The 23322-nt window shown below is 49.8% G+C and overlaps 1 protein-coding gene across 1 annotated transcript in view; it reads left to right on the top strand.

Moving 5' to 3' along the window:
* The window catches only part of LOC113972629 (TOX high mobility group box family member 2-like), a 155331-nt gene that overhangs the window by 120395 nt on the left and 11614 nt on the right, over nt 1–23322 (top strand). Inside the window, 2 exon segments of the mRNA XM_027693919.1 lie at nt 10637–10876; nt 15298–15525. Of these exon segments, the coding sequence (XP_027549720.1) occupies nt 10637–10876; nt 15298–15525 (468 nt within the window).

Raw genomic sequence — 23322 nt, forward strand, 5'->3', positions numbered from 1 at the left:
ACCCCTGTGGGCATCTCTGGTTTGTAAATCTCCAATAATGTTCTTGTTGGCAGATGACCATGGTGGGAGGTTGTATCACAGGAGAATAACAAAATTTAGCTCCTGCTGTACCAATTGGTCTGTTCCTTCTGACCGTGCCCTTCCAGCACCGGGAGCAGTGACAATATGGATGAGAAATATTTCTGTTTAACACCCCTGTTCTCCCTCAGAAGTTACAGTGCTTTATCCTCTGATGAAGTGTTAATTGTGTTTGGAGGGTTCTTTCCCCCTCAATAGCAGGATGTGGTAGCACAGGATCACAGCCTGCCAAGGCACTGAGCTCAGTGTGTCAGGCTGGTGCTCCCCAACACCAGCCCTGGGTCCTGCCCACCCCTGCCAGCACCCAGGGGCTGCTGCTGCAGGGAGCTTCTCTTTGGGGGAAAAAAACTCCCAACATGCAGAGATTGTTAGAGGATGGAAAAGACATGGAGTAATTTCTGTAGTAACAGAAGCAGATCCCAAAAAATCCCCGCAGAGAGGAGACAGATAGAACTATGTATAACCACAGAATGGTTTGGGTTGGAGGGGAACTTAAAGACCATCTTGTTCCACCCTCCTTGTCTTTGTCAGGGACACCTTCCACCAGCCCAGGTTACTCCAAGCCCCATCCAACCTGGCCTTGGACACTTCCAGGGATCCAGGGGCAGCCACAGCTTCTCTGGGCAACCTGTGCCAGGGCCTCCCCACCCTCACAGGGAAGAATTTCTTCCCAATATCCCATCAGACCCTGCCCTCTGGCAGTGGGAAGCCATTTCCCCCTATCCTGTCTTCTCCAGCTCTCCTGGAGCCCCTTTAGGCACTGGAAGGGGCTCTGAGATCTCCCTGGAACCTTCCCTTCTCCAGGTGAAACCCCCCAGCTCTCCCAGCCTGGCTCCAGAGCAGAGGAGCTCCAGCCCTTGGAGCATCTCTGTGGCCTCCTCTGGAGTCGCTCCAGCAGCTCCACATCTTCTTTGGGGGTCCCAGAGCTGGAGGCAGCTCTGCAGGTGGGGTCTCACCAGAGCAGAATAGAGGGGCAGAATCCCCCCCTCACCTGCTGCCCACAGTGCTGGGGGTGCAGCCCAGGGTACAGTTGGATTTCTGGGCTTCCAGTGCACATGGCTGGGTCATGTTCAGCTTTTCATCCACCCAAGTGCTTCTCCTCAGTCCATTCACACATAAACACAACTGGGAGAAGCCCTGGGAGCCTTGTCTGGGCTTCTCCCAGTTGTTTTTATGTGTGAATGGACTGTGAAAGCCACTGTGTGGCTTTAGGGTGAAGCTTCACGTTTGAAAGCATTGCATTTGAAACTGCCAACTTTAATTAGAAAGGTCAGGATTTCATTTAAAGCGTTTAAAGCCAACCATAAAAGTTTCTTCTCTCATATATGTCTGCTCAGGTTCCCTCTAAGCCATCAGGCTGAGCCAGCTTGTCTGCACATGGCTTCAGATAACTGACTGAGGAGCTCTTGGTGCTGCTAATGCTGGTATTTAGTAATTCTTGGAATATTGGGGAAGCTCTGGAGGACTAGAAAAGAACTAATGTGCAAATATTTAAAAAGGGAAACAGAACAGCCTGGGTAATTACAGACCTGTCAGTGTGTCATCAATCCTCAGTAAAATAATGGAGTGGCAGATCCAGGCCTCAATTAATAAAGAATTAAAGGAAGGTAATATAATTAATGCCAATCAACATGGGCTGATGGAAAACAAATCTTGTCAAACTAACTTGATATCTTTTTTGATGAGATTACAGGTTTGGGTGATAGAGGTAACAGTGTTAACATAACACACTTAGACATCTGCAAGACATTTGACTTGGAAGCACAAAGTCTGCTGAGAAAGTTGAACAATACAAACCCAATGATACACAGCTTTGGTGGGCTGGATTGTCACTCTGTCTTCCTGGAGTTTGTCATTATTTCTGCCAGAGGAAGAAATTAAATAATTGCAGGGGAGTTGGTAGATGATGCAGTGAGCAGGGAAGCAGCAGAACACAGAAATGCAGAGCTTTTGGCATGACCCGAAAACCTGATCCCCAGTAATGAATATGTGTTGGAGAACCAGTATTGTCCCACCTGCAGGAGCAAAAAAAAAGGTCTTTCAAGATGAGGACACCTCTCTTTAGAGATGGTGGCTCTGGAAAAGGGATGTGAGATCTTCATGGTGGGTGCTGCAGATGAAGAAGTCCAAAAAGCATCCATAGCAATGAGCAGGGTGGGGAACATGGAGAGGGTGCAGAGGATCACTCCTGCACCTTTGGCCAAAGTGGGAGGGGGTTGATGGTGATCTGCAAGTGCTTTGGTGCAGGACAGACTGGTGAGAGCCTGGCAAGCATTGGAATGCGAGCTCTGGGTGCTGGTGGCTCAGGGTGAGCACACAGGCTGCACTCAGGGCTTGCTCCAGGGATCACCCACGGGGTGATTTGGCAAGTGAATCCACCCTCCTGGGCAGCTTCTGAACCCCACCTGTCAGGGAGGGTCTGGGCAGTGGGCAGCACCTCCTTGCAGCCACCCCCTCTCCATCCATCCCCTCCACCTGCAGTGCCTGAGTCATGCCCCGCGGGCTCACAGAGGTGCTTTAGATCCCCTGTGTCACAGCCACCGAGGGCTGGGGAAAGCTGTACCTTCAAATCTGCCCCAGGGCATGTCTGTGCCTCAGAAACACTTTTTTAAAATGAAGAATGTGGATTCTTTCTCTTTGCTGCCTGGCTCTGAGTTCAGAGATGCTCCTTCGGGTCATGTTTGCAAACCTGAGTCTGTGAAACCTTTATTTTTTTTCCCACCGTGTTCAGTGAGGAGAAACAGCAATTTCAGTACGGTTCCAAAAAATTTCCCTGTGCCCAAACTCTCACCAGTTCCCATGGGCTCCTGTGCTTTGCTGCCAGCAAAGCCACCCCACAGCAGCCCAGTGGGGTTACAGATCCCTGGGAGAGGCAGGGGGGTACCTGGTCCCTCTGGGATCTGGGAGGGAGGCTCGTCCCAGGAAACGACAAACACAGCTGGGAACCCCACTGCATACAGAAAACCCCTGCCATATGATAAATAACCCCCCCATCTCTACAAAAATAAATTACTTCCTTTTTTAAAATCCTTTCCAACTGTTCCCCTCGTATTCGTAATAGGATGATCGGTGGAACCAAAGATGTGGCTGTTACTTTAAAGGATAAATTAGTTTGACTCTTAACTCAATAATTAAAACTGTTATGGCTATGAGCCTGCAGGGATAATGTACTATTATTATAGTCATTTGTTTCAATTAAATGCTTACTGATTTTACAACAGCAGCTGGGCACCTGTGTGAGATAGCTATTACTCTGAACAAGACATCTCAAATTCCAGCAGAAATTTGTCACTGCACTAAAGCATTTTACATAGACCATGAAAGTTTATTAGGAGCAGTTACAAATCGGGAAGAGGAGGGGTGGTAATTGGGGATATATTTTCTTATCAGCTTCTCTCTCTCCTGCTCTCTCTCTTTTTTAAGTAAATCATCTTTAAGCATTTCAGCCATGGTGATGCGTTTACATTTAAACTTCAATGCAAGAAAAAGCCTGCTGGGAAAACTTTGCTTCAAAGCTGTTCAGCAGATAATTTCTCTCCCTGGTTGATTGTGATTGTAATGACTTGTTCTTGGGAACAAACCCAAGGAGAGGTGAGCTGTGCTGCCAGTGAGACTGCTGGCTGCCCCTGGGGCAGCTTCTTGCCTTGTTTGGGGAGGAAGACCCCGGTCAGGGAAGGCTCTGGCAGTTCTGCTCAGCCCACCTGTGTTAAGTCACCCTGGGAAGGGTGAGAGTCATAGAATCACAGAATGCTTTGGGTTAGAGGGGACTGTTAAAGACCATCTTGTTCCACCCCCTGCCATGGGCAGGGACACCTTCCACTAGACCAGGTTGCTCCAAGCCCTGTCCAACCTGGCCTTGGACACTCCCAGGGATCCAGGGGCAGCCACATCTTCTCTGGGCAACCTGTGCCAGGACCTCACCACCCTCATCCTAAAAAAATTCTTCCTTGTATCTAGTCTAAATCATCTCTCTTTTAGCTTAAAACCATTACTCTTTGTCCTGCTGAAAAGTCTGTCCCCATCTTTTTTATAAACCCCTTTAAGCACTGGAAGGGGCTCTCAGGTCTCCCTGGAGCCTTCTCTTCTCCAGGTGAGCACCCCCAGCTCTCCCAGCCTGGCTCCAGAGTAGAGGGGCTCCAGCCCTTGGAGCATCTCCATGGCCTCCTCTGGACTCTCTCCATCAGGTTCACATCCTTCTGATGCTGGAGACCCCAGAGCAGGAGGCAGCTCTGCAGGTGGGGTCTCACCAGAGCAGAGCAGAGGGGCAGAATCCCCCCCTGACCTGTGGGATGAGCCCAGGACACAGTTGGTTTCTGTGCTGTCAGCACAATCCCCAGGACATGTCCAGCCTTTCATCCACCAGCACCCTCGAGTCCTTCTCTGCATGGAAGCCTGGTGGTCCCCATGTGCTGGTCTCCCTGGAACATGGAGCAATGCCCCTCAGTGGGGTTGCACCACCTGCCCACTCCTGCTCATCTTGGCCATTGTCTTTTGCACACCCCAATTTGCACAGCTTTGCTTCAGCTCGGGGGGATGCAGTGCAGTGGGGTCAGACAGTGTTATGTGGCAAACTCCAGCCAAGTTTCTTCTTTTCCTGCTGGGTAACCATCTGCAAGTGGTTTGGCTTGGATCCCACCCAGGATTGCAGCCCAGCCAAGCAGCTGGTGGGGTTGGAGCAGCTTGGAGCGTCCCTGCTCCACCTGTGCAGCAAGGGCAGAGCACACCCCGGGGGGAATAACACAGAAAGTCTGAATTCATACTTCTGGCACCAAAACATACCTTCAAGATGTGTCTGAGACCAAGGGAGGTGGGAGGAGGAGCAGAAAAATCCCGTGGAAAGCAGAGGCAGAAGGTGGTTATAGGGGTGGGACCTGCCTCGAGGCTTCAGTTGGGAATTAGGATTTTGCAGGAGAGGACATTCCATGAGAGCAACCATTCCTGGAGCCTGGGACCTGAGCCCCAGGTCTGCTGGCTGGTGCTGCATCCTGTATTGCTTGAAAGAGCTCCTTTTTGCCTGGGAATTTGGGGGGGCAGTTAAGTTGAAGTTTGGCTTGACACATTTCAAACATAATCTGTGTCAGCAGAGCTCCCTGTTCCTGGCCAGGCTCTTCCTTATGGCATTTATCACTCACTCTGGATTCCCCTTTTCCCCATAAACAAGGAGTGCAGAACATGTGCCGTTTGTCAGCCTGTTTTTCTCTCCTTCTTAGGATTAACTGGAGCATTTATGGGCTTGATATGCATATTCATTAAAAGAATTGAAATATTGTGGAAAAAAAGAAGCTGTCTTTGAGTTAGCACAGCCTTTGGGAATCTGCTAAGTAAGATGCACTTAATTACTTTAGCTATGACTACATCACATTTCACTCGTGTTTCCTCTGAGATGCAAAACATCTTTTCAGCAGAGGCTGGCAAAGCCATCCCAAACCTTTTGCAGCACCTCGTGGTGAGCTTGCTGTGCTGAATGCCTGGGATGGAGACGGGATCTGACCTGGCTGTCACAGCCTCTCCTGCTGGTGATGGAGCTGATCACATTTGGAGGGCAGTTATTTAATTACACACGTGCTTCTCTTGGGCCCTGGGGGGATCCTGAGTGCTTTGGGGAGGGGAAAGGCGTGAGGCAGCCTCAGTGAGCCCAAGGCTGGAGCTGCATCCCACAGGACCGGGGGTTTGTTTGCTCTCACCGGGGGAATGTTGTGGTTTTTTACCTTCTTTCGCTTCGATTTGCCATCATCCCAGTTTCATTCATCATTTACTTGCCTAATTAGGCCATTTGCTGCAGGGGAGCATCTCAGAATCCTGCTCCTGGGTCTGTCTTTCCTTGGGTCTTTTCTGAAGGGGTATCACCTCCTTTGGGTGTCTCAGGGTCCCACAGCAGGAAGCAGGACTAACCCTTACCCCTTGAGCCAAGGCCGTTGTCATCCTCAAGCCTGTGGAAGAAGCTCCAGAGCTTCACACAAACCACTCACCTTCATTTTCACCCCAAATATTTTACATCTGGAAAACACAAATGCCTTTTCCATCACTTGCCCTGTCCAGTCCTGAGGACTCCAGGGAGGGCAGTGTGAAGGTGGCAGCCTGGCCTGTTGCTTCCAAAACTGCATTTTTTTTTAACTTAAAAAAAAAAAAAGGGAAGTGGAGAGAAATCTAGTGAGTGGCAAATGTTAGGAGCAGTTCCTGCCCCTTCAAACAGTGGCCAGCAGGGTGCCTGTGAGGAGCACAGCTGTACATGTCCTTCTGCAGAACCTCCTGGATTGGGGGAGAAGAAATGGAGATGTGGGAGAGGGAGAGAGGATGTCAGAACCAGCAACATTCAACTAAAATGGGTTTTTTATCATAGAATTGCAGAATGATTTGGGTTGGAAAGGACTGTTAAAGCTCATCTCATCCCACCCCCTGCCATGGGCAGGGACACCTTCCACCATCCCAGATTGCTCCAAGCCCTGTCCAACCTGGCCTTGGACACTTCCAGGGATCCAGGGGCAACCACAGCTTCTCTGGGCAACCTGTGCCAGTGTTTTACCCACCTTCACTATAAAAAAACTTCTTCCTTATGTATAACCTAAATCAACCTTCTTTTAGTTTAAACCATCCCCCTTGTCCTCTCACCGCAGACCCTGATTAAAAGTCTGTCCCCATCTTTGTTACAGCTCCCCATTCATGATGTAAAGAAATAGGGAGCTGCTTGGGGGGAGGCCTCTGGGCCAAGATACCCTTGGAGGAGAGATGTCCCAGGAAAAATGCAGTGTCCACACTTTTTAAGAGGGGGCCGTGGTGGGGTTGTGTCAGCAGGAGGCTTCTGCCCGAGTCCTCTGAGCCAGGGCTCAGGTTTCTGGTTTTTCCTACTAATTTTCAGAAGCATTTGCAGCACGTGGCCCATATCCATAATTGCACTCCTGGACTTGTTCTGCTCTGATGCATAAATAACATGCACTGTAAAGAAAAAGTGTATGATTACATATTTAATGGATAAACGGAGCCGTTGTGGTCTATTGGCCACATAATAAAAGTTTCCAAAAAAAAATTGTCTTAATACAGTGTTTCCCCAGGAGACTGCCGTGGCTGAAACGTGAGGGAGCTATTTTAAATTTTAAACATTTTTTTAAGCCACGTTTCATAGCCTTCCCCATTTCTACAACACCCATCTTCTAAACTTTTCCGTCATTTAAATTTAAAATAAGGACAATAAATTATTCTTTTCCTTAGCAGCTGGCAGAGCCTCTCCAGCGTGAAAGGTCTGGATTAAAGTGACAAAACCCTAGACAGACATACCTTTTCCACTGGAATTTGGGAAGCAGCTTGCTGCTCGTGCAGCAGATGGGTGCTGAGCTGTCTCCCCACCTTTCATGCCCCTCATCACTGCCTGTCCCACCTTGGCCATTCCCACGACTTCAGCAAATTCAATTGCAAGTGCAGAAATTGCCTTTCTGGTGCCTCCTGTGCTGCCCAAGCCTGGTGTCTGTCCCCGTGGCTGCATCATCCTCAATGTCTTTGTGACCAGGATTTCCCACACCATGGCCAGGAGAGGCCAGAGCTCTGCAATAAGACACATAATGAGGTTTTAAGGGCACATAAATCTTGCCAGAGCAAAGCCAGCCCTGCTGCCTCCTGGACACCACCAAAGCCAAGGGGAGCAATTCAGAGTGGCCTCTAAGTCAGCCCCAGTCAGGCTCCTCCTGCTGTTGAAATGCAAGGCAGCATTTAATTCCTGTGAATGAAATCCCTTCACTTGGTAATTAATACAGAAAAAGGGCAGATCTAGGAAAACTTGTCCCCCTGACACCACTCCTCTGCTGATGGAGAATCCAAAAGAGAGCAGAACATGCTGTGGGGTGTTGTGTAAAGCTCTTGATTGCTGACCTGCAGCAGCAAATCTGGTTTTGCATTCGGATTTGTTTCTTCTGAAGCCTGCCGAGCCCTCACTGGTCTTCCCTGGGTTTCCTTCTGTGTGTGCTGCTAATGGAGTTGGCAAACCTCCCCTGGTAATGAGAGATCACACCTCAGCAGGCTTATCAGGAATGAAGATTGTTAATAAATAAAGCTCGGGTCTTTAAACTCGTGTTAACGTTAATCAGATTAACATGAAAGAGAAAAAGCCTGGAAAACAGTTCAGGCAGGGTTTGCCTCCCTCCCACTCCGTGGCTGGAGGAGGCTGTGTGGGAGCTGGGCTCTGCCTGTGGCACTGAGTTCTGCTGCTGGGGGTGACCAGGCAGGGATGGATCCTGGGGGGAAAATTGGGTTTTCATGGAAAATACTACAAACTGGAAATGGGGTCTTGGAGCAACAAACAGCAGGGTTTGTCCCCATCTCATACTTGCTTCTTGGTGGACAGGGGGTGGACATGCTGGAAGGAGTCCAGAGAGGCCATGGGGATGCTCCCAGGGCTGGAGCCCCTCTGCTCTGGAGCCAGGCTGGGAGAGCTGGGGATGCTCACCTGGAGAAGAAAAGACTCCAGGGAGACCTTGGAGCCCCTTCCAGGGCCTAAAGGGGCTCCAGGAGAGCTGGAGAGGGACTTTGGACAAGGGCCTGGAGTGACAGGACAAGGAGAATGGCTCTAAGCTGAAAGAGGACAGGGTTAGATGGGATTTAAGTTCTTCCCTGTGAGGGTGGGGAGGCCCTGGCACAGGTTGCCCAGAGAAGCTGTGGCTGCCCCATCCCTGGGAGTGTCCAAGGCCAGGTTGGACGGGGCTTGGAGCACCCTGGTCTAGTGGAAGGTGTCCCTGCCCATGGCAGGGTTTGAAATGAGATGACCTTTAAGTTCCCTTCCCACCCAAACCAATCCAGGACTCTGTGATTGCTGCTGCTCCCTCCTGACCCAACCACTTGAACTTTGGTTTATGCTGTGGCACGGGGAATATACACTTCACCAGATATTTTTATTGTGTCTAATGCAGCATTCAGCATTCTTTATTAGACACATATATATATGTTTCATTTCCCCTTCAGATCTTTCAAGGGCAGTGGGCTCAGCAGCCTCAGGAGGCAGCGCCTGTGCCTGCGGCCTGTGCCATGTCCGTGTGTCCCTGCAGCCGTGTGTCATTAGTCACCTTTCAGTCCCATCAGATGTTCCCTCTCTCTCCCATTATGAGAACAGATTAATGGGTATTAGGAAACTCCACATTTTTGGGGACGACTCTGTCACGTGGCCTTTTCCTCTCGTCTCTTACCTCCACACGTGCACACACGTACGTCGCTTCTGGCTCCTTCCTTCTCTGGGAGATCTTAACAAGCAGCTCATAATGTTTTTTTCTCTTGTCTGGACTCTTTTTTTTTATGTTATTTTCTTTATTCCTTTTGAGTGGGATTGGAACAGATTGTAATATTTAAAAATGGAAGAGTCATCTTGAGATGGAGGTGGTGGCCACCAGCAGATCTTGCTTGTGCACCTTGGGGTCCAGTCCAGGGAGAGCTTAGACCCCCTTCCAGTACCTAAGTGCTCCAAGAGAGCTGCACAAGGTCCTGGAGTGACAGGACAAAGAGGAATGGCTTTAACCTGAAAGAGGGCAGGGTTAGATGGGATATTGGGAAAAAATTCCTCCCTGTGAGGGTGGGGAGGCCCTGGCACAGGTTGCCCAGAGAAGCTGTGGCTGCCCCATCCCTGGAAGTGTCCAAGGCCAGGTTGGACAGGGTTTTAAGCAACCTGGTGTAGTGTGAGGTGTCCCTCCCCATGGCAGGGGGTGGAGTGGGATGATCTTTAACTTTCCTTCCAACCCAAACCATTTGCTGATTCTGTGGTTCTATGTTGTGAGAGAAGCTTGGGGCTTCTGGAGCTTGGGGATATACAAACCTCTGGTTTGAGGGTGGTGTCACAGCTTTGGGCAGATTGATGTGGTGGGAGCAGGGACCTGGGGCTTCCACTGATGGCTTTTGTGCTTTCTTGTTCCTAGGTTTAATCCCAGTAGCACAAGTGACCCAACAGCCCTGCAGAGGGTGCAGGGGGGTTGGTTGTGGTACCTTCAGATACTCAGACAAGTAGATATTTTTTTCATCTCTGCAGTTACTAAATGTCAGCACCAAGTATTGCTCAGAAAGACCATGTTTGGGATACACAGCCTCTAATGCTGCATCCCTGATGTACCAGGGCTTGTCCCCCAATACCCTGGCACAACATGTGCCTGTGCTCAGCAATGGCCTTACATCACAGCAGCAAAGCTTGGCCCCAGAAATGCCCAGTAAATTGCAGTGCAGTCCCTTCTCCTGGTGACGTGGCCAAAAATTGCTCATTTATGAACATTTTGTTTTTATATCCCCAATAGATGCCGGGCACCAGTGGTCCCTAAGGCAGGCAGGGGCACCTCCTGGGCATACAGACCTATGTACAGAGGTGATTTAGGACCTCTCTGCAATGTTCATGGGCAGGGGGTTGGCAGGAGCAGAGAGCCCTGGAGGCACAGCGCTCAGCTCCTGCTCTCGGCTTTTTTTGGTAGGAAGAATCTCTCCCATCCACAGAGGACAATTTAAACAATAAATCCATCAGAGCTCATCTTGAAGCGATTTAACAGCGTAATAAATCCACGAGTGCATTTTGTAATGACGAGGTGATCCTCTCCCCACTCAGATCCAGGAGATGGTCCACTCGGACGCCGCATCCTACGATTCCAACCGCCAAGTGCCCCTGCTGAACCGCCCCGGGATGCTGGCCGGCCCCATGGGCGCCCTCAGCCAGTCCCAGCTCATCTCTCAGATGGGGATGAGGAGTGGGGTCGCCCACGGCTCCCCCTCACCCCCAGGCAGTAAGTCAGCTACACCATCTCCCTCCAGCTCCACTCAGGAAGAGGAGACGGAGTCACATTACAAGGTACGTGCCCTGTTGTAACAGCGAGAAAACGGGGGGGATGTTCTTCAGCGAGGGGTAAATCGTGCTAAATAGGCTTTTATTTTGAATATATGGAGTGGGAGACTTCCCCAAGGATGAGGTGACTGTTTCCAGCCTAGGGTGAGGCCCAGCACTCACCCAGAAGGTTTGGAGATGAGAGCTGGGCTTCTGCCTCCACGTTTTGCCGGGTCCATCAAGCTGCAGGGTTTCTTCCTATGAGGATTTTGAGGAGCAAAGCTGGTTCAGGGCTGAGGGTCTGCAAATGCTTGAGGCAAAATTAGATTTTTAGTGGTGGGTAGAAGAGACTAAACCAGGGAAGGAAAATATCCCATGGTGGGATTTGACTGAGCTCACCGGACATGGCTTGCTAAGGTAAAAAAACCCAGAAATTAAAAGAGGAAGAGTCTCTTAGTTCACCCAGGTGGTGTTTTAAGTAGTCATCAATGTCTCAGTGGTCTCTACAGCCAACACAACTGCTGCTGAGCATGGCATGAACAAACCCAAGGAATTCCTAGGGTTTGGGGCACATCTTGGTTGTTGCTCATCTCTCTCAAAATGCACCAGGAGAGCAAACAACACGTGCTGTGCTCCAGGAGTCTGCAGCTGTTGTTTACTGAGGGCAAACTCCAGCAATTGCTGAGTTGCTGCCTCAATACCTGATGTGTCTCTGTGCCTTTGATTAAAGCCTGTCATGGAGAACCCTCTCCTGGAAGGTGCTGACCCAAGGCACTGGGGTTGTAACCTTGTCTCACCAAAACAGACTGTTGTGACAGGATTTGAATGTATAACCAGAGCAGCAAACAGTGCAGACACTGGAAAACTAGGAAAGTGCTAGGACTGGGCAAAAACCTTTCCCTTTCTGTGGAAATCCAGGAAAATGGATTGCCATCAATCCTGTAGTTCTTCATCCATTGGCAGGTTTCACTTTAGACTGGGGCATTTCAAAGCAGAGTGCAAAGGTGGATGCAAAAGCAGCTTCAGTGGAATACAGCTGTAAAAAGAAGGGATACGCATGGTTAAAAATAGATGGAGTTTTTCAAACTCTCTGATTCCATGTTTGGGGTGCACTATAGGATGGGTTATGCTGCTGGACCCCCCAGTCTGCCATCTCCCAAAGCCTGTGTCACACAGCTCCAAGCAATGACCTGGGAGCTGAAATAATTCATGTCAGCAAAAAATTCGTTTCAGCTTAGTGACACACCAGGTTCTCTCTCTGCCTCCATCAGCATCACCAAGCATTTCCTCCCAGCCAGCCAGGAGTCCCTGGAGCTTTGGGGTTGCATCTTCTGTTCTCTTGAGCCAGTGGTGCCCGTGGGAGTAGGAAGAATTTGGAGACGTCCAAATTTGCAGAGATCAGAATTTTTCCTAACCCTTAAGGCAATCCCCCTCGTTTTTTCTGCCCTGTAAACTCCCCATCAAGACAGGTGGGACAGCAGTGATGTGTTTGATGGAGGAGGAGACCCTAAATGTCAGGAAAGCAGCAGAGCTGTGTTGTGGCCTGCAGGTTTCTGTTTGCTTTCTCTGTCTGCACAGCTGCTGCATTCACCCACCAGTCATTTTTCATGTGGCCATTAAGGGCTTTTCTGCAACAGGTCATCAAAGCAACGTCTAACAAGCAGAAATTCATCTTGTGAGGAAGAAGGTCACACATTAAAGAAATGGGTCTGATGCCAGCAATTACTTCAGGTCCAGCAGGTCCTCTGAGCCAGGGAGTTGATGATTTTAGGAGGTCTCCCAGCCCCATTGGTGCATTTACCTGCTTCACTGCTTTGGGGTACACGTGCATGGGAAGGAGAGGTGGTTACAGCTCAAATTCCAGCTGGATTAGTGGTCGCCCTCCATAGTTATTAAAATCACAGTGTCCGTGTGGTTCCAGCTCTTCATGGGCTCAACATCTAAGAAGGCACTGAGGTTATGGGATCATATCTGTCACCAGTGAATTGCCCCACATCTGTCCACATCTGGTGTCAAACAGACTTTCTGATGCCTCTCCAGGGCAAGTCCATACTCTTCATCCTGCTGCCCGAGCCTTCATGGTCCCTTTGACCATGGGGGATGACCCTTGGGGATGACCCTTGGGGGTGCTCTGGGACAGCAAGGCTCTGGCTCATTGGAGTTTGGCTTTAGCCATGAATATGGCTTAGGTTGTTCAAGCATCTTGAAAGGGCCAGGGCCAGGCTGTTGTCTTATCCCAGCTGCATCACAGCTGGAAAACCCCATGAAAACCAGGCAAAGTCCTGATCTGCTCTGCTCCCTCCTGGGCACTGACAGCTCCTGGCAGCCTCACAGCATCTGTTTTTCATAAATCCCATGTGCTCTTGGTGCTGCCTGAGCAGGACTGGCTATAACCCTGCCTGGGGTTGTGTTGGTCCTGTTCCAGCTCCTTGGCGTGGTCGATGGCTGTGAGGGAGGAGGTTCCCCTGTAGCATTTCAGCGAATCAAACAGGATCACAGTTATTTAAAATACCATCTCACTTCCTAATGGGCTGAAGCCCTGTCATGCTTTTTTTTTTTCTCCTAATAAGCTGGCCTTTCACCTCCAGGCCTCCCATTCAAGCCCAATTGGGCAATTTTAAATTAAATGCAATTTTTTTGAGCTCACTGCTCATTCACTAATGGTCACTGTCTGTTTGACAAATGTCACTGCGTTGATACTGAAATTAATGGCCAGTCAAGAGCTGCTGAGGGGGGAACAGGAGCAGTGCTGCCCTTTCCTCCCCGTGCCTGCCCTGTGCCAGCTGAAGGGAAGCCTCTTAAATCCTGGCACTGCCCAGTATGTGGTTAAATCAACAAATCCATCAGGAGAGGAGGCTGTTTACTCCCAGCTCAGCAGGAGGAAGTGTGTTAACAACATCTTGATGTTTAGACCTGTGTCTTTTTAAGTGATACAACCACCTGTGCAGCTGGTGGAGCAGGGACTGACACAGTTGGGTGCTGGCTGAGCACTCAGTGCTTGAGCTCAGGGCCTGCAGGTGGAGGGGCTGGTGCCCCATTTGCCCTCCTCGGTGCAGAGATCCAGCCTGCAGCAGGCAGTGGGTTTATTCTCTGCCATGTTTAACCTCCAGTGTATTTAGTTTTTCCTTCGCTGTAAAATAAGGATAATGGTGCTTTCCTGTAGTGTGAGCTTTCACTGACCACACGTAATGTGTTAAGAGCTTTGATGGATGTCCAAGTGCTTTCTAGGGGTATTTTCCTTCTCACACCCTCACATGGAGACTTCTGCACTCCCTTATATTCATAGAATCGTGGAATATCCTGAGCTGGAAGGGACCCCCAGGGATCATCAAGTCCAACTCCTGGCCCTGCCAAGGAGACCCCAACAATCCCACCCTGTCCCTCAGAGCATTGTCCAAACCCTCCTGGAGCTCTGGCAGCCTTGGGGCTGTGCCCACTGCCCTGGGGAGCCTGTTCAGTGCCAACCACCCTCTGGGGAAGGACCTTTTCCTAACACATTGCACAGGTGTCCTAATATAGGCTGATGTAGGATCTTCTTTCTGTGCTACCTTCACTGGAAGCATCCCTGTTTCCTGACCTGCTGTTCTACTTCCCAGCCCAGTGGCAGCATCTTGTGCTGAGCAGCCACAAAGTCCAGCTCCTGTTGCCTTTGTGCTGCTCCCCTTGGTTCCAACACCCTCAGGGCACTGAGCATGGGTACAGCCAGTCCTGGTCATCCAGCTGCACCCAGATGGGTTCTAAAAGTGAACGGCGCATGCAAAGCATTTCATTCATAAGATTAAAATAGTTCCATTCCTGGATATTTTTCCTGGGTAGGGGTACATACATGTTAGCAGGGGGAAGCAAATTTTGGATGGCCCCAGTGTGATGATTAATGTGATGCTGGTGCTGCTTGGTCAGTGCTCACAATCCTCCTGGGAATGGGGGCACTCAACCACTGGCACACACATGGATAAGGGAAATCAGGAGCAGCTTGCAAAGGGGGCTTATTGGGGTGGAAACCAGAAACCATTTGGAAGCCAACTTTGGAAAAATTCGTGGACGGGTAAAGGGATATGGCTGGGAAACAAAGCATTTGGAGAGGTCCCAGAAAAGTATCAAGGAGTGAGTGAACTTGTGGTGCCAGGGAGGAGGAGGGGGAAGGAGGGTGACCAAGGGTGAGTGTCTGGAAAGCCCTACTTTTGGAGCAGGTACAGAGGGATGAACCCAAGCTGTGAGCTGGTCTGAGTGGAGTCACCAAGCCAGGCTCAGGCACCCACCAGCAGTTTGTGTAGTGATCCAAGAGGCTCCTGGGGCCAAAGAGACCCTGAGGGCTGCTGCCCCCCCCCTCTCCATGCTGGGATCCCTCCCCTTGCCATTCCCCCTCTCTCTCATCTCCTTGGCTGTAGCAGGGACTTGTATCTGACCGCTCCCAGCTGACTGCTATGGTTCACCTCATGGTTTTGCAGGCTACTGGAGAGAAAAGACCATCAACAGACCTGGGCAAAAAGCCCAAAAGCCAAAAGAAGAAGAAAAAGAAGGACCCCAATGAGCCCCAGAAGCCCGTGTCAGCCTACGCCCTGTTTTTCAGAGACACACAGGCAGCCATCAAAGGGCAAAACCCCAATGCCACCTTTGGGGACGTGTCCAAAATTGTGGCATCCATGTGGGACAGTTTGGGAGAAGAACAAAAACAGGTGAGTTACTGATTTATTTACTTTTTTTTTTCTTTCAGCCATTGAAATGTGTTTTTCCATGGCACAGAGCATCTCCCCAGGCACATTCAGAGCGTGGCCAGGCTGGAGTGTGTGGTCAGGAACAGAGGCTGTTTTCAGGAGCAGTGCTGAAGTGCCCACTGTGCAAAATCGCTGTTGTTGCCTTGGGAAGAGCAAATTTTTATGACAACTAATTATTCTTGATAAGTTCATACTCTGCAAAAGCATCAGTGGCCTTTCCCTGACCTGGAGTTTTACAGCCTTAGATGGGAGATGGGTTTGTATTTGCTTATTTACTTACAAGGAGTGACAGTAAACTGGCTAAACACTATTAACTCCCTATATTGCTGCCTTCAAATCCAACATTCAGGCTTTAAAACCTTTGGAAGGAGATGTCTGTAGTGGCCTCACAGAGGAAACCTTCCTGCCCCAAAGCTGTCAGCCACTTTCCGTTTGCTTCATTCACGGAGAATTCTGTGTCCTGCTTTCACTGTTTTGTTGCTGCTGAGTCTGTTACAAAAGCCTGTAATTGCTTGTTGCCTATTGAGAGAACCCCAGGGAACACTTCCTGTAGCAAGGATGGCTTTTTTATCAAGCAGAGTGAGATCTGACACTGTGGGATGTGTCCTGGATCCAAACAGGCTTTGTCTGGGAGCCCTTCTCCTAGAGCCTGGCTGCCAGCTCCTGTTGGGTGTCCATGGCCAGCATTGGAAGCACCTATGTCTGGAGAAGGAGCAGCAGGGAGGAAAAAAGCCATTGAGCTGGAATTCATGCTAGGAAATAGCCTTGCTTTCCACCCCACAACACGTTGGGAATACGAGCAAGGCATCTTCTGGGATGGAAGCCCTTCTGCTGCTCCATTTGCAGCCTCCATTCTGTGCAAAGTGGTGCTTTGATGTTCTCATGATCCTCTTTGACTGGATCCCTGGTGGATCATGCAGGCAGGAGTTCCTCATGCTGAAGAGGGGAGGAAGGTCCCTGCTTGTGCAGCAGGGTGACCCCAGCCCTGGGCAGCTGCGGGGCAGGGTCTGGGTTTGGGCTGTTGGGGCAGGGTGTGGAGGTTCAGGAGCATGGAAAAGCTTTCTGTCACCTCTTTCCCCTGCTTTCATCCCTCCCAACATCTCGTTCTGCCTCTGCATTGCTCTGCCTGGTTACCAATGTCTCCGTGGTTTGGGCACTGAGCTCGGCTGCAACTGTGGCTCAGAGAATGGAAGCACTGGTGCGACCCTGACTCAGCGCAGTGCAAATGCTCAGCTCTTAATTAACAGCAGGGATTAAACCAGCCCGTTTATCTTCCCTGCTAACTCTCCCTCCTTCTCTTTTATGAGCTTGCAGCAGCCTTGCCGTCTCTTTACACACACGCTTTCTAAGTGGCTCCATTTCTCCCTCTGTAATTGATTTAATTAAGTCATTTGTTCCTTGTCTGAATGCTTAAATATTAACTTCCTGGCTTTGTCTCCAGCTGGATACTTCTCTCCCACAACAGTTACCTCCCTGCCCGGGACTCTGGCTGGAGGGACTCTATTTATCTTTGGCTCTGGGACCGTGTGGCTGATTTGTGCAATGTGGCACGTTCACTCTTGAAGTGTCTGGCTGCAGGAGAGTTTATTTAGTCCCTGTTTGCTTTCCTCCACCAGCATCCCCAGACAAGTTGGGTTTTTTTTTAGATTCACAAGGCAATGCAATGGAAAGGGAAAAAGGAAGAGAAAATTTAAAAAGCGTTAACAAAATGTCTTTAATATGTGAAAAGAAGTACCTGGGCTGTGCTGTAGATCTTTCCTGCCAAGGGCTGCAGGACAGGGTGCACACATTCCCAAGGAAGGCAGGCAGCCCATGCTGAGAGCTCTCCTGGCACATCTGGAGAGGGGACAGGGATGGAGCAAGACAGCCACGTGCCACTGGCCAAAATCCTACTGGGAGCTGGGAGTCCAGATTCCCACATGGCTGTGCCAAATCGTGGCTCAGCTCATTGCCAGGCAGGAGCATCGTGCTCTGGGAAGGAGTGGAAATCAGGAAAAGGGAAGTGTTTCATCTGGGACGCTGCTCTTAGCTTTGTTGACAGCAGTGGCTTCATGTGCTCACTGCAGAGAGCAGTGCAGAGGACAGGAGGGAGCAGCCAGTACAGGGATGGCACAGCAGGCAAGCAAGAGCCAAATCTGGGCGTTCTGCCTCAATTATGACCAAGGCTTCAGTTCAAGAACACTTCCCCTCTTCCTCACACAAGAAAAGAGGGTGGATTTGAGGCTGTAGGATCCGATCTGGAGCTTGTCCCACACTTGGATCTCTCACAACCCCCAAGATGCTCATGGTGGGGCTGGGGCATCCCATCTCCAGAGGGGCAACATGCAGAGCCCAGCCCCACCAGGCATTATTACCAGTTGTTTCCATCTCTGCAATTTCTGCTTCAGGTGACTTTTACAAACCTTATTCTTCACTTTCCAATGGGCCGAGAGTTTCTTCAGTCCTGAATGTGTTTTGTTTTCCTGCCTTGTGGGAGAGCAGCAGGCAGGGAGCAACCAGGGAGGGGCTTCAAGGGAAGCTGGTCCATAAACCCACCTGCAGCCAAGGTGTTTTGGACTTGTGATTCCCCTGGCACATGTCCTGCTGTCCCTGCACTGTGCCCATCAATCATCCCATCACAGGGGTTGCACAGAGGTGGAGTGGCCACCGTGCCAGTGCCAAAGGGATGAGGAAAGCCCTGAGGAAAGTGCTGGTGGCTTGTAGCCATGCTAGCCAGTGCCCTGGGCTGGGATGGATGGCTCTGTGCCCCCTCCAGAACCTCAGCCCCTCTCCAAGGGAGCTACATGGAGCATTTCTGCCATCAGCAGTGAGATGCCACCCCTTTGCCAGGTGGCCCTGCCCAGCACACGGAGGGTTAATCCTCTGCCATTTGTGCTGCTAATGATTATATGCACTGTAATATCAAAGCTGTAGCTATTTATTTGCCATTGAGCAGGTGCTGCTGCTCCCACAAAGCAAATTTGCTTTCTCCTCCTGATGAAACAAGCAAAATAAAGGTTGCTCACGTCCCATTTCAGATATGTTTTTTTTTCCCTGTGCACCAGCTGAAAGACAAACACAGAGAGGGAACCAGAATGCATATTATGCAAGAAACCATATAATCTAGGAGCATCTTTGATTTGGCTGCTGCTGTCACAGACATGCATTTCACAGTGAGGCTTTTCCCCCCCTCCTTCCTTTTGTTCTTACTGGTTTATCATTTGTGCCTTTGTCATTTTGTTCCTTCTTCTCAGCCTCTTCACAATGAATCTTCATTTTCCCTCTGACACACTTGTATCTAAATTTCCTTATTTCCTGCCTTTTTTTATTTATATCTGTTGCCTGGTGATTTGATCATGCTGTGGAATACAGGATTAGCAATCTCCGTGTCCTTGGGTACTGCTCAAGGACACCTGTTCTGCAAAGCTCCGTTTTCTTCCCCACTTTAACCCCTTCCAGCGTGTGGAACAGTAATAAATAACAATACCTTGAAATATCTCCAGCTCTGCGTTGGCAGGACATTGTAATCTTCATTCTTCAACAGCTGGCGTGGCCCTTTCTAAGAAGCTTACACGGGAATCTGAAGAATGTGACTCGGGGAAAAAAAAATATTAATACATCCTCTTTGAACTTTGCAAATAGTTTAGCAGCTGTTCCTGCACAGATAGCTTAGACTCTGCTGGAGAGGGAAATGCTAATTCAGCCATTAGCATCAAATGGGGTACCTGTCCTAGGAATCTGCCTGCAGCTCCGGGTCCCAGCTCCAGGCTCCTAGAATCCTGTGCCTCCTGTGCTGGAAGTTTTTTCATTAGCAGATCTCAACACAGATAGGTTAAAAAGGGCTGCCTGATTTGACAGAAATTAGAGGATTTTGAGGACTAGATTGGAGCAAGCTCTGCTAATTCACTAGGAAGGATTTTTCCCCGGCACGGGTGGGATGCTGGCAGGCTGGTCCCAGTCCATGCCACTCTTAGCCCCCTCATCTCCTTCCATGGGGCCACCAGCAGTGCCATCTCTGCTCAAGAGCTGGTGACACCAGCCCTGGTGGCTGTCCTCCCTCAGGGGGATTTCCTGTGGGTGATAAGCCTGGAAACTCTCTGGAGTGTATTGAGGAGTCACTGGTGGGATTCGCTCTGCTGTGTTCTTATTCCCTTTCTGGGCATCTTCCCGTTGTGGGGGAAAGGACTTTGGGTTGGAAACTGGTGATGTTGGAGCATGGGATATGCTGCCAAGGTGGCATTTGCAGATGTCTCTGGAACCTGCTTCTTTTGATCAGGAAATCCAGTCATAAAGTCAAAGCATTGGGTCGGTGTTTCCCTTAAACCCTGGAAATTCAGGGCAGAGGAATCAAGGAACTCCAGAGCAACCTGCTGAGTGAACCCCAGGCTAACCCAGGACTTCCCATCCAAAATGAGCAGAAGCTGGACAAAACCAACATTTCCAGTTGAGTTTATGAGTCTGGAGACTCACTGGGGACACAAAGGTGCTGGGGATAGCAATAGCCCTGCTTCACCAGGACCAGTTCAGTAATGCCAGGTTGCTCAGTGGCCAAATGCATTTGGGGTTTTCCCAAACAAATGCACAGCCTTGAGAACTGCACAGCTCCAGGGGTAAAGTCACACTCCAGGGGTAAATTACGCAGCAGAAAAATTGCTCACTCAGCAGAAAATAATAGATCACCCATTTAATCAGATCCATCTGCTCACTGAACCTGATACCTCACCTGGTGACAGGGCACTGCAGGTATCTGCGGTGGGACAGAGGCATCTCGGGCCAACTGTAAAGCTGTTTTATGGAAGAGCCATCACAGGGGAGAGATCCCATGGGAATGGCACGCAGCAGGTGCTGCACACTGGCCAATTCCAGCACTGGAGTCAGTGCTGTCAGTGCTGGAGCCACCATGGGTTGGTGGCTCCTGCAGCCCCAGAGCCCTGGCAGTGAGGGGCTGAAGGGTCCAAGCAGTCACTCTGGCCTGAAAGGAGGTTTCAGCATCTTCTGAGCATCAAGGAAAGCTGGAGAAGCATCAAAGCACCAATCCCAAGCAAGGTTTCGAGAGAGGTGTGGTGGAGAGCGGGACAATGATAGAGAGGATGTGAGGGGTCAGATCTTCTCCTAACAGCAGCTCCAAGAGTGTGACTTCTCTTCTTGGAGAGAAAGACCAGAAGTGTGGAAACATGAGTGTTGTGTGCTTTTCATTGGAGATTAGGGGTTGGGTCTGTGAGCCTCCTCCTCTGTTTCCTTCGGAGTCTTCCATGGGCTGCCCTGGGAACACTCTTGGTGCCCTCACATGGAGTGATGGGTGACTTACACCCTGGCGGCACCATGAAGTCAAGGCAGAGGAAGGCAGGAATCTTTCAGGATGCTTTAATCATTGCTAATTGCTGCTTGATTACAGGTCCATCCATTCATTGTCCAAAGGACTACTTCACAGCACCATGTCTCCGCCAGGATAACGGGAAAGCTCTCCTGAAACCGTGCAAATAGTTCCCATAGCCAGGGCCTTTCCAGGGGGTGTGACTGACCCCAGTCGTGACTTTCGAGTCATCCTGTGAATAAGCCATAAGTTATGGTGATCCCAAGACATATATTGCAGGAAAGTGTATAATAGTGAGAAGAAAAAACCTCCAGATTTACAAGCAGAATAAAACCCAAATTTATACATTTGGGAGAAAAAAAAAAACCCAGTCATGGAATCATAGAAAGGAGAGCAAGGAGGGGCTTAAGAGGTCAACCAGACCATACTGCTGCCTGAAGTCAGGATCATCTCTACTTAAGCCATTCCTGATGGATGTGTGCCTAATCTGTTCTTAAACCCTCAATGGTGGAGATTACACATCTCCCCAGGCAATCTCTTCCCCGTGCTTAATTATCCTTACTTTCCAGTGCTTAGCCAACATTTCCCTTGTTACAATTTAAGCCTATTGCCTCTTTTCCTAGATGAACAGGATCACTTTGGTTGTGTTTGGACACGTGGCTACTCTTGGCCTTCCCTCCCAGAAATCCTCCCTGAGACCTTTCCTCCACTATCCATCTCCTCTCTCCTGACAGCCTGCCTCTTTTTTGGAGCGAACTCCACCTGGGATTGAAGCAGAGAGACCTTTCCGCTTGACATCAGTGCACCCCTTGATGCTTTGGGGGAGAGTTTGGAGTTCTTTCCATCCTTCCCCAGGCCTGGGAAGCAGCATTCCTGCTGGAGCAGGCGGGCTGGGATGCAGAGGTTGCCAATAACAGCTCCGGCTGTCACTCAGTGCCTGCGTGACACGGAGCCGTTCGTGGGCGTCAGCGGGGTTTGGAATAATTGTCTCCTCTAATTAACTGGTTATCAAACAAGAACATTTCATTACAGTACAATTACTGGCTGCTTTGCTGAGACACAGAGGTGTCAGGATTACGATCCCAACATATGCTTCTTACAGCTCTGATTTTTTGTTTTCATAATCACTAACCGTTTTTGCTTCCTCCCCCCCCCCCTTCCCCAACCCACCCACTCACTTAATGACTAATGAATCCTCCTGCTAATGAATAAGGAAAATAAATCAGTGGGCATGGCAGGTTAGAAAGGAAAACATGCAAAATGTTTTGAGGATCCTTAAATCTGATAAATTACTTTGAAATTAAAATCCCTGGGAGAAAATGGGATTTAATTAGAAAGTAACATGGTTTTGTCAATGTTTAAATTAAAATTTTAAAGGTTATAAATGAGGCACTAGAGCTGCCTTTACACAGAGGATTCGTGGGAAGTTTTGTTCGGATCTGCTCTTCCCACGTCAGCGTGGCAATTCCCCAGGGACAGGCAGCTGGGTGCCCTGGGTGGAGCACTGTGTGGGTGCAGAAAGCCCCCATGGTGGGAGCAGGACTGCAAAATTCTCATCAGGAGACCTTTAGGGGTGATTCTTTACAGTGAGGGTGGGGAGACCCTGGCACAGGTTGCCCAGAGAAGCTGTGGCTGCCCCATCCCTGGAAGTGTCCAAGGCCAGGTTGGATGGGGCTTGGAGCAACCTGGTCTAGTGGAAGGTGTCCCTGCCCATGGCAGGGGGTGAAACTAGATGGTCTTTAAGGTCCCAAAACCATTCCATTCTAAACCCAAACCATTCTGTGATTTTATGATTAAAAATCAGATAATCCACGGGGAACCTTCCAGAGCTGGAGGGAGCTCAGGGGGTCATCGGGAGAAAGCACCACCTGGGCTCTCCCTGTCACCCTTCTCAGCAGCCCTGCCCGTGGCCAGGCTTGAGCCAGGGCTGTCCCAGCAAGCCTGGAGGCTCCTGCTTGGAGCAATCCCCTGTTCCCTTCAGCAGGATGTGCCACTTGGCTGCCCTTTCCCAGCCTTGCTGCACCAGGCACCGCCCGGCAGCACATCCCAATTCAAGGGAGGTCCAGTGCCCCCTCACGCCCTAAAAAAAGACAAGGGCAGATGAAAAGTGGCAAAAAAAAGGGGTTTAGCACATAAAGCAAGTGGTGGGGGTGAAGATAGGCAAAGACTTTATGGGTTATTCATTTATTTGCATTTGGGTTTAGGAAGTCTCATTTACCTGCCCTCTCACTGTCCAGAAATTGCAGTTTTTTCTCCAGGCAAGTCTTCCTGATAACTGAATTTGGCTCTGCATAGCTGTGAATACTTTGATTTCTGACCATCTCAGGGTAAAAAAAAAAAAAAAGAAAAAAGGGAAGGGAAGGTTTGGGAAGGTTTAGAAAGAGGAAAGAGGAAAGGAAAGGAAAGAGGAAAGGAAAGAGGAAAGGAAAGGAAAGGAAAGGAAAGGAAAGGAAAGGAAAGGAAAG

The sequence above is a fragment of the Neopelma chrysocephalum genome, unplaced genomic scaffold (assembly GCF_003984885.1).
Source record: "Neopelma chrysocephalum unplaced genomic scaffold, ASM398488v2 Primary Assembly neopelma1_94, whole genome shotgun sequence".
In the NCBI taxonomy this organism is placed as follows: Eukaryota; Metazoa; Chordata; class Aves; order Passeriformes; family Pipridae; genus Neopelma; species Neopelma chrysocephalum.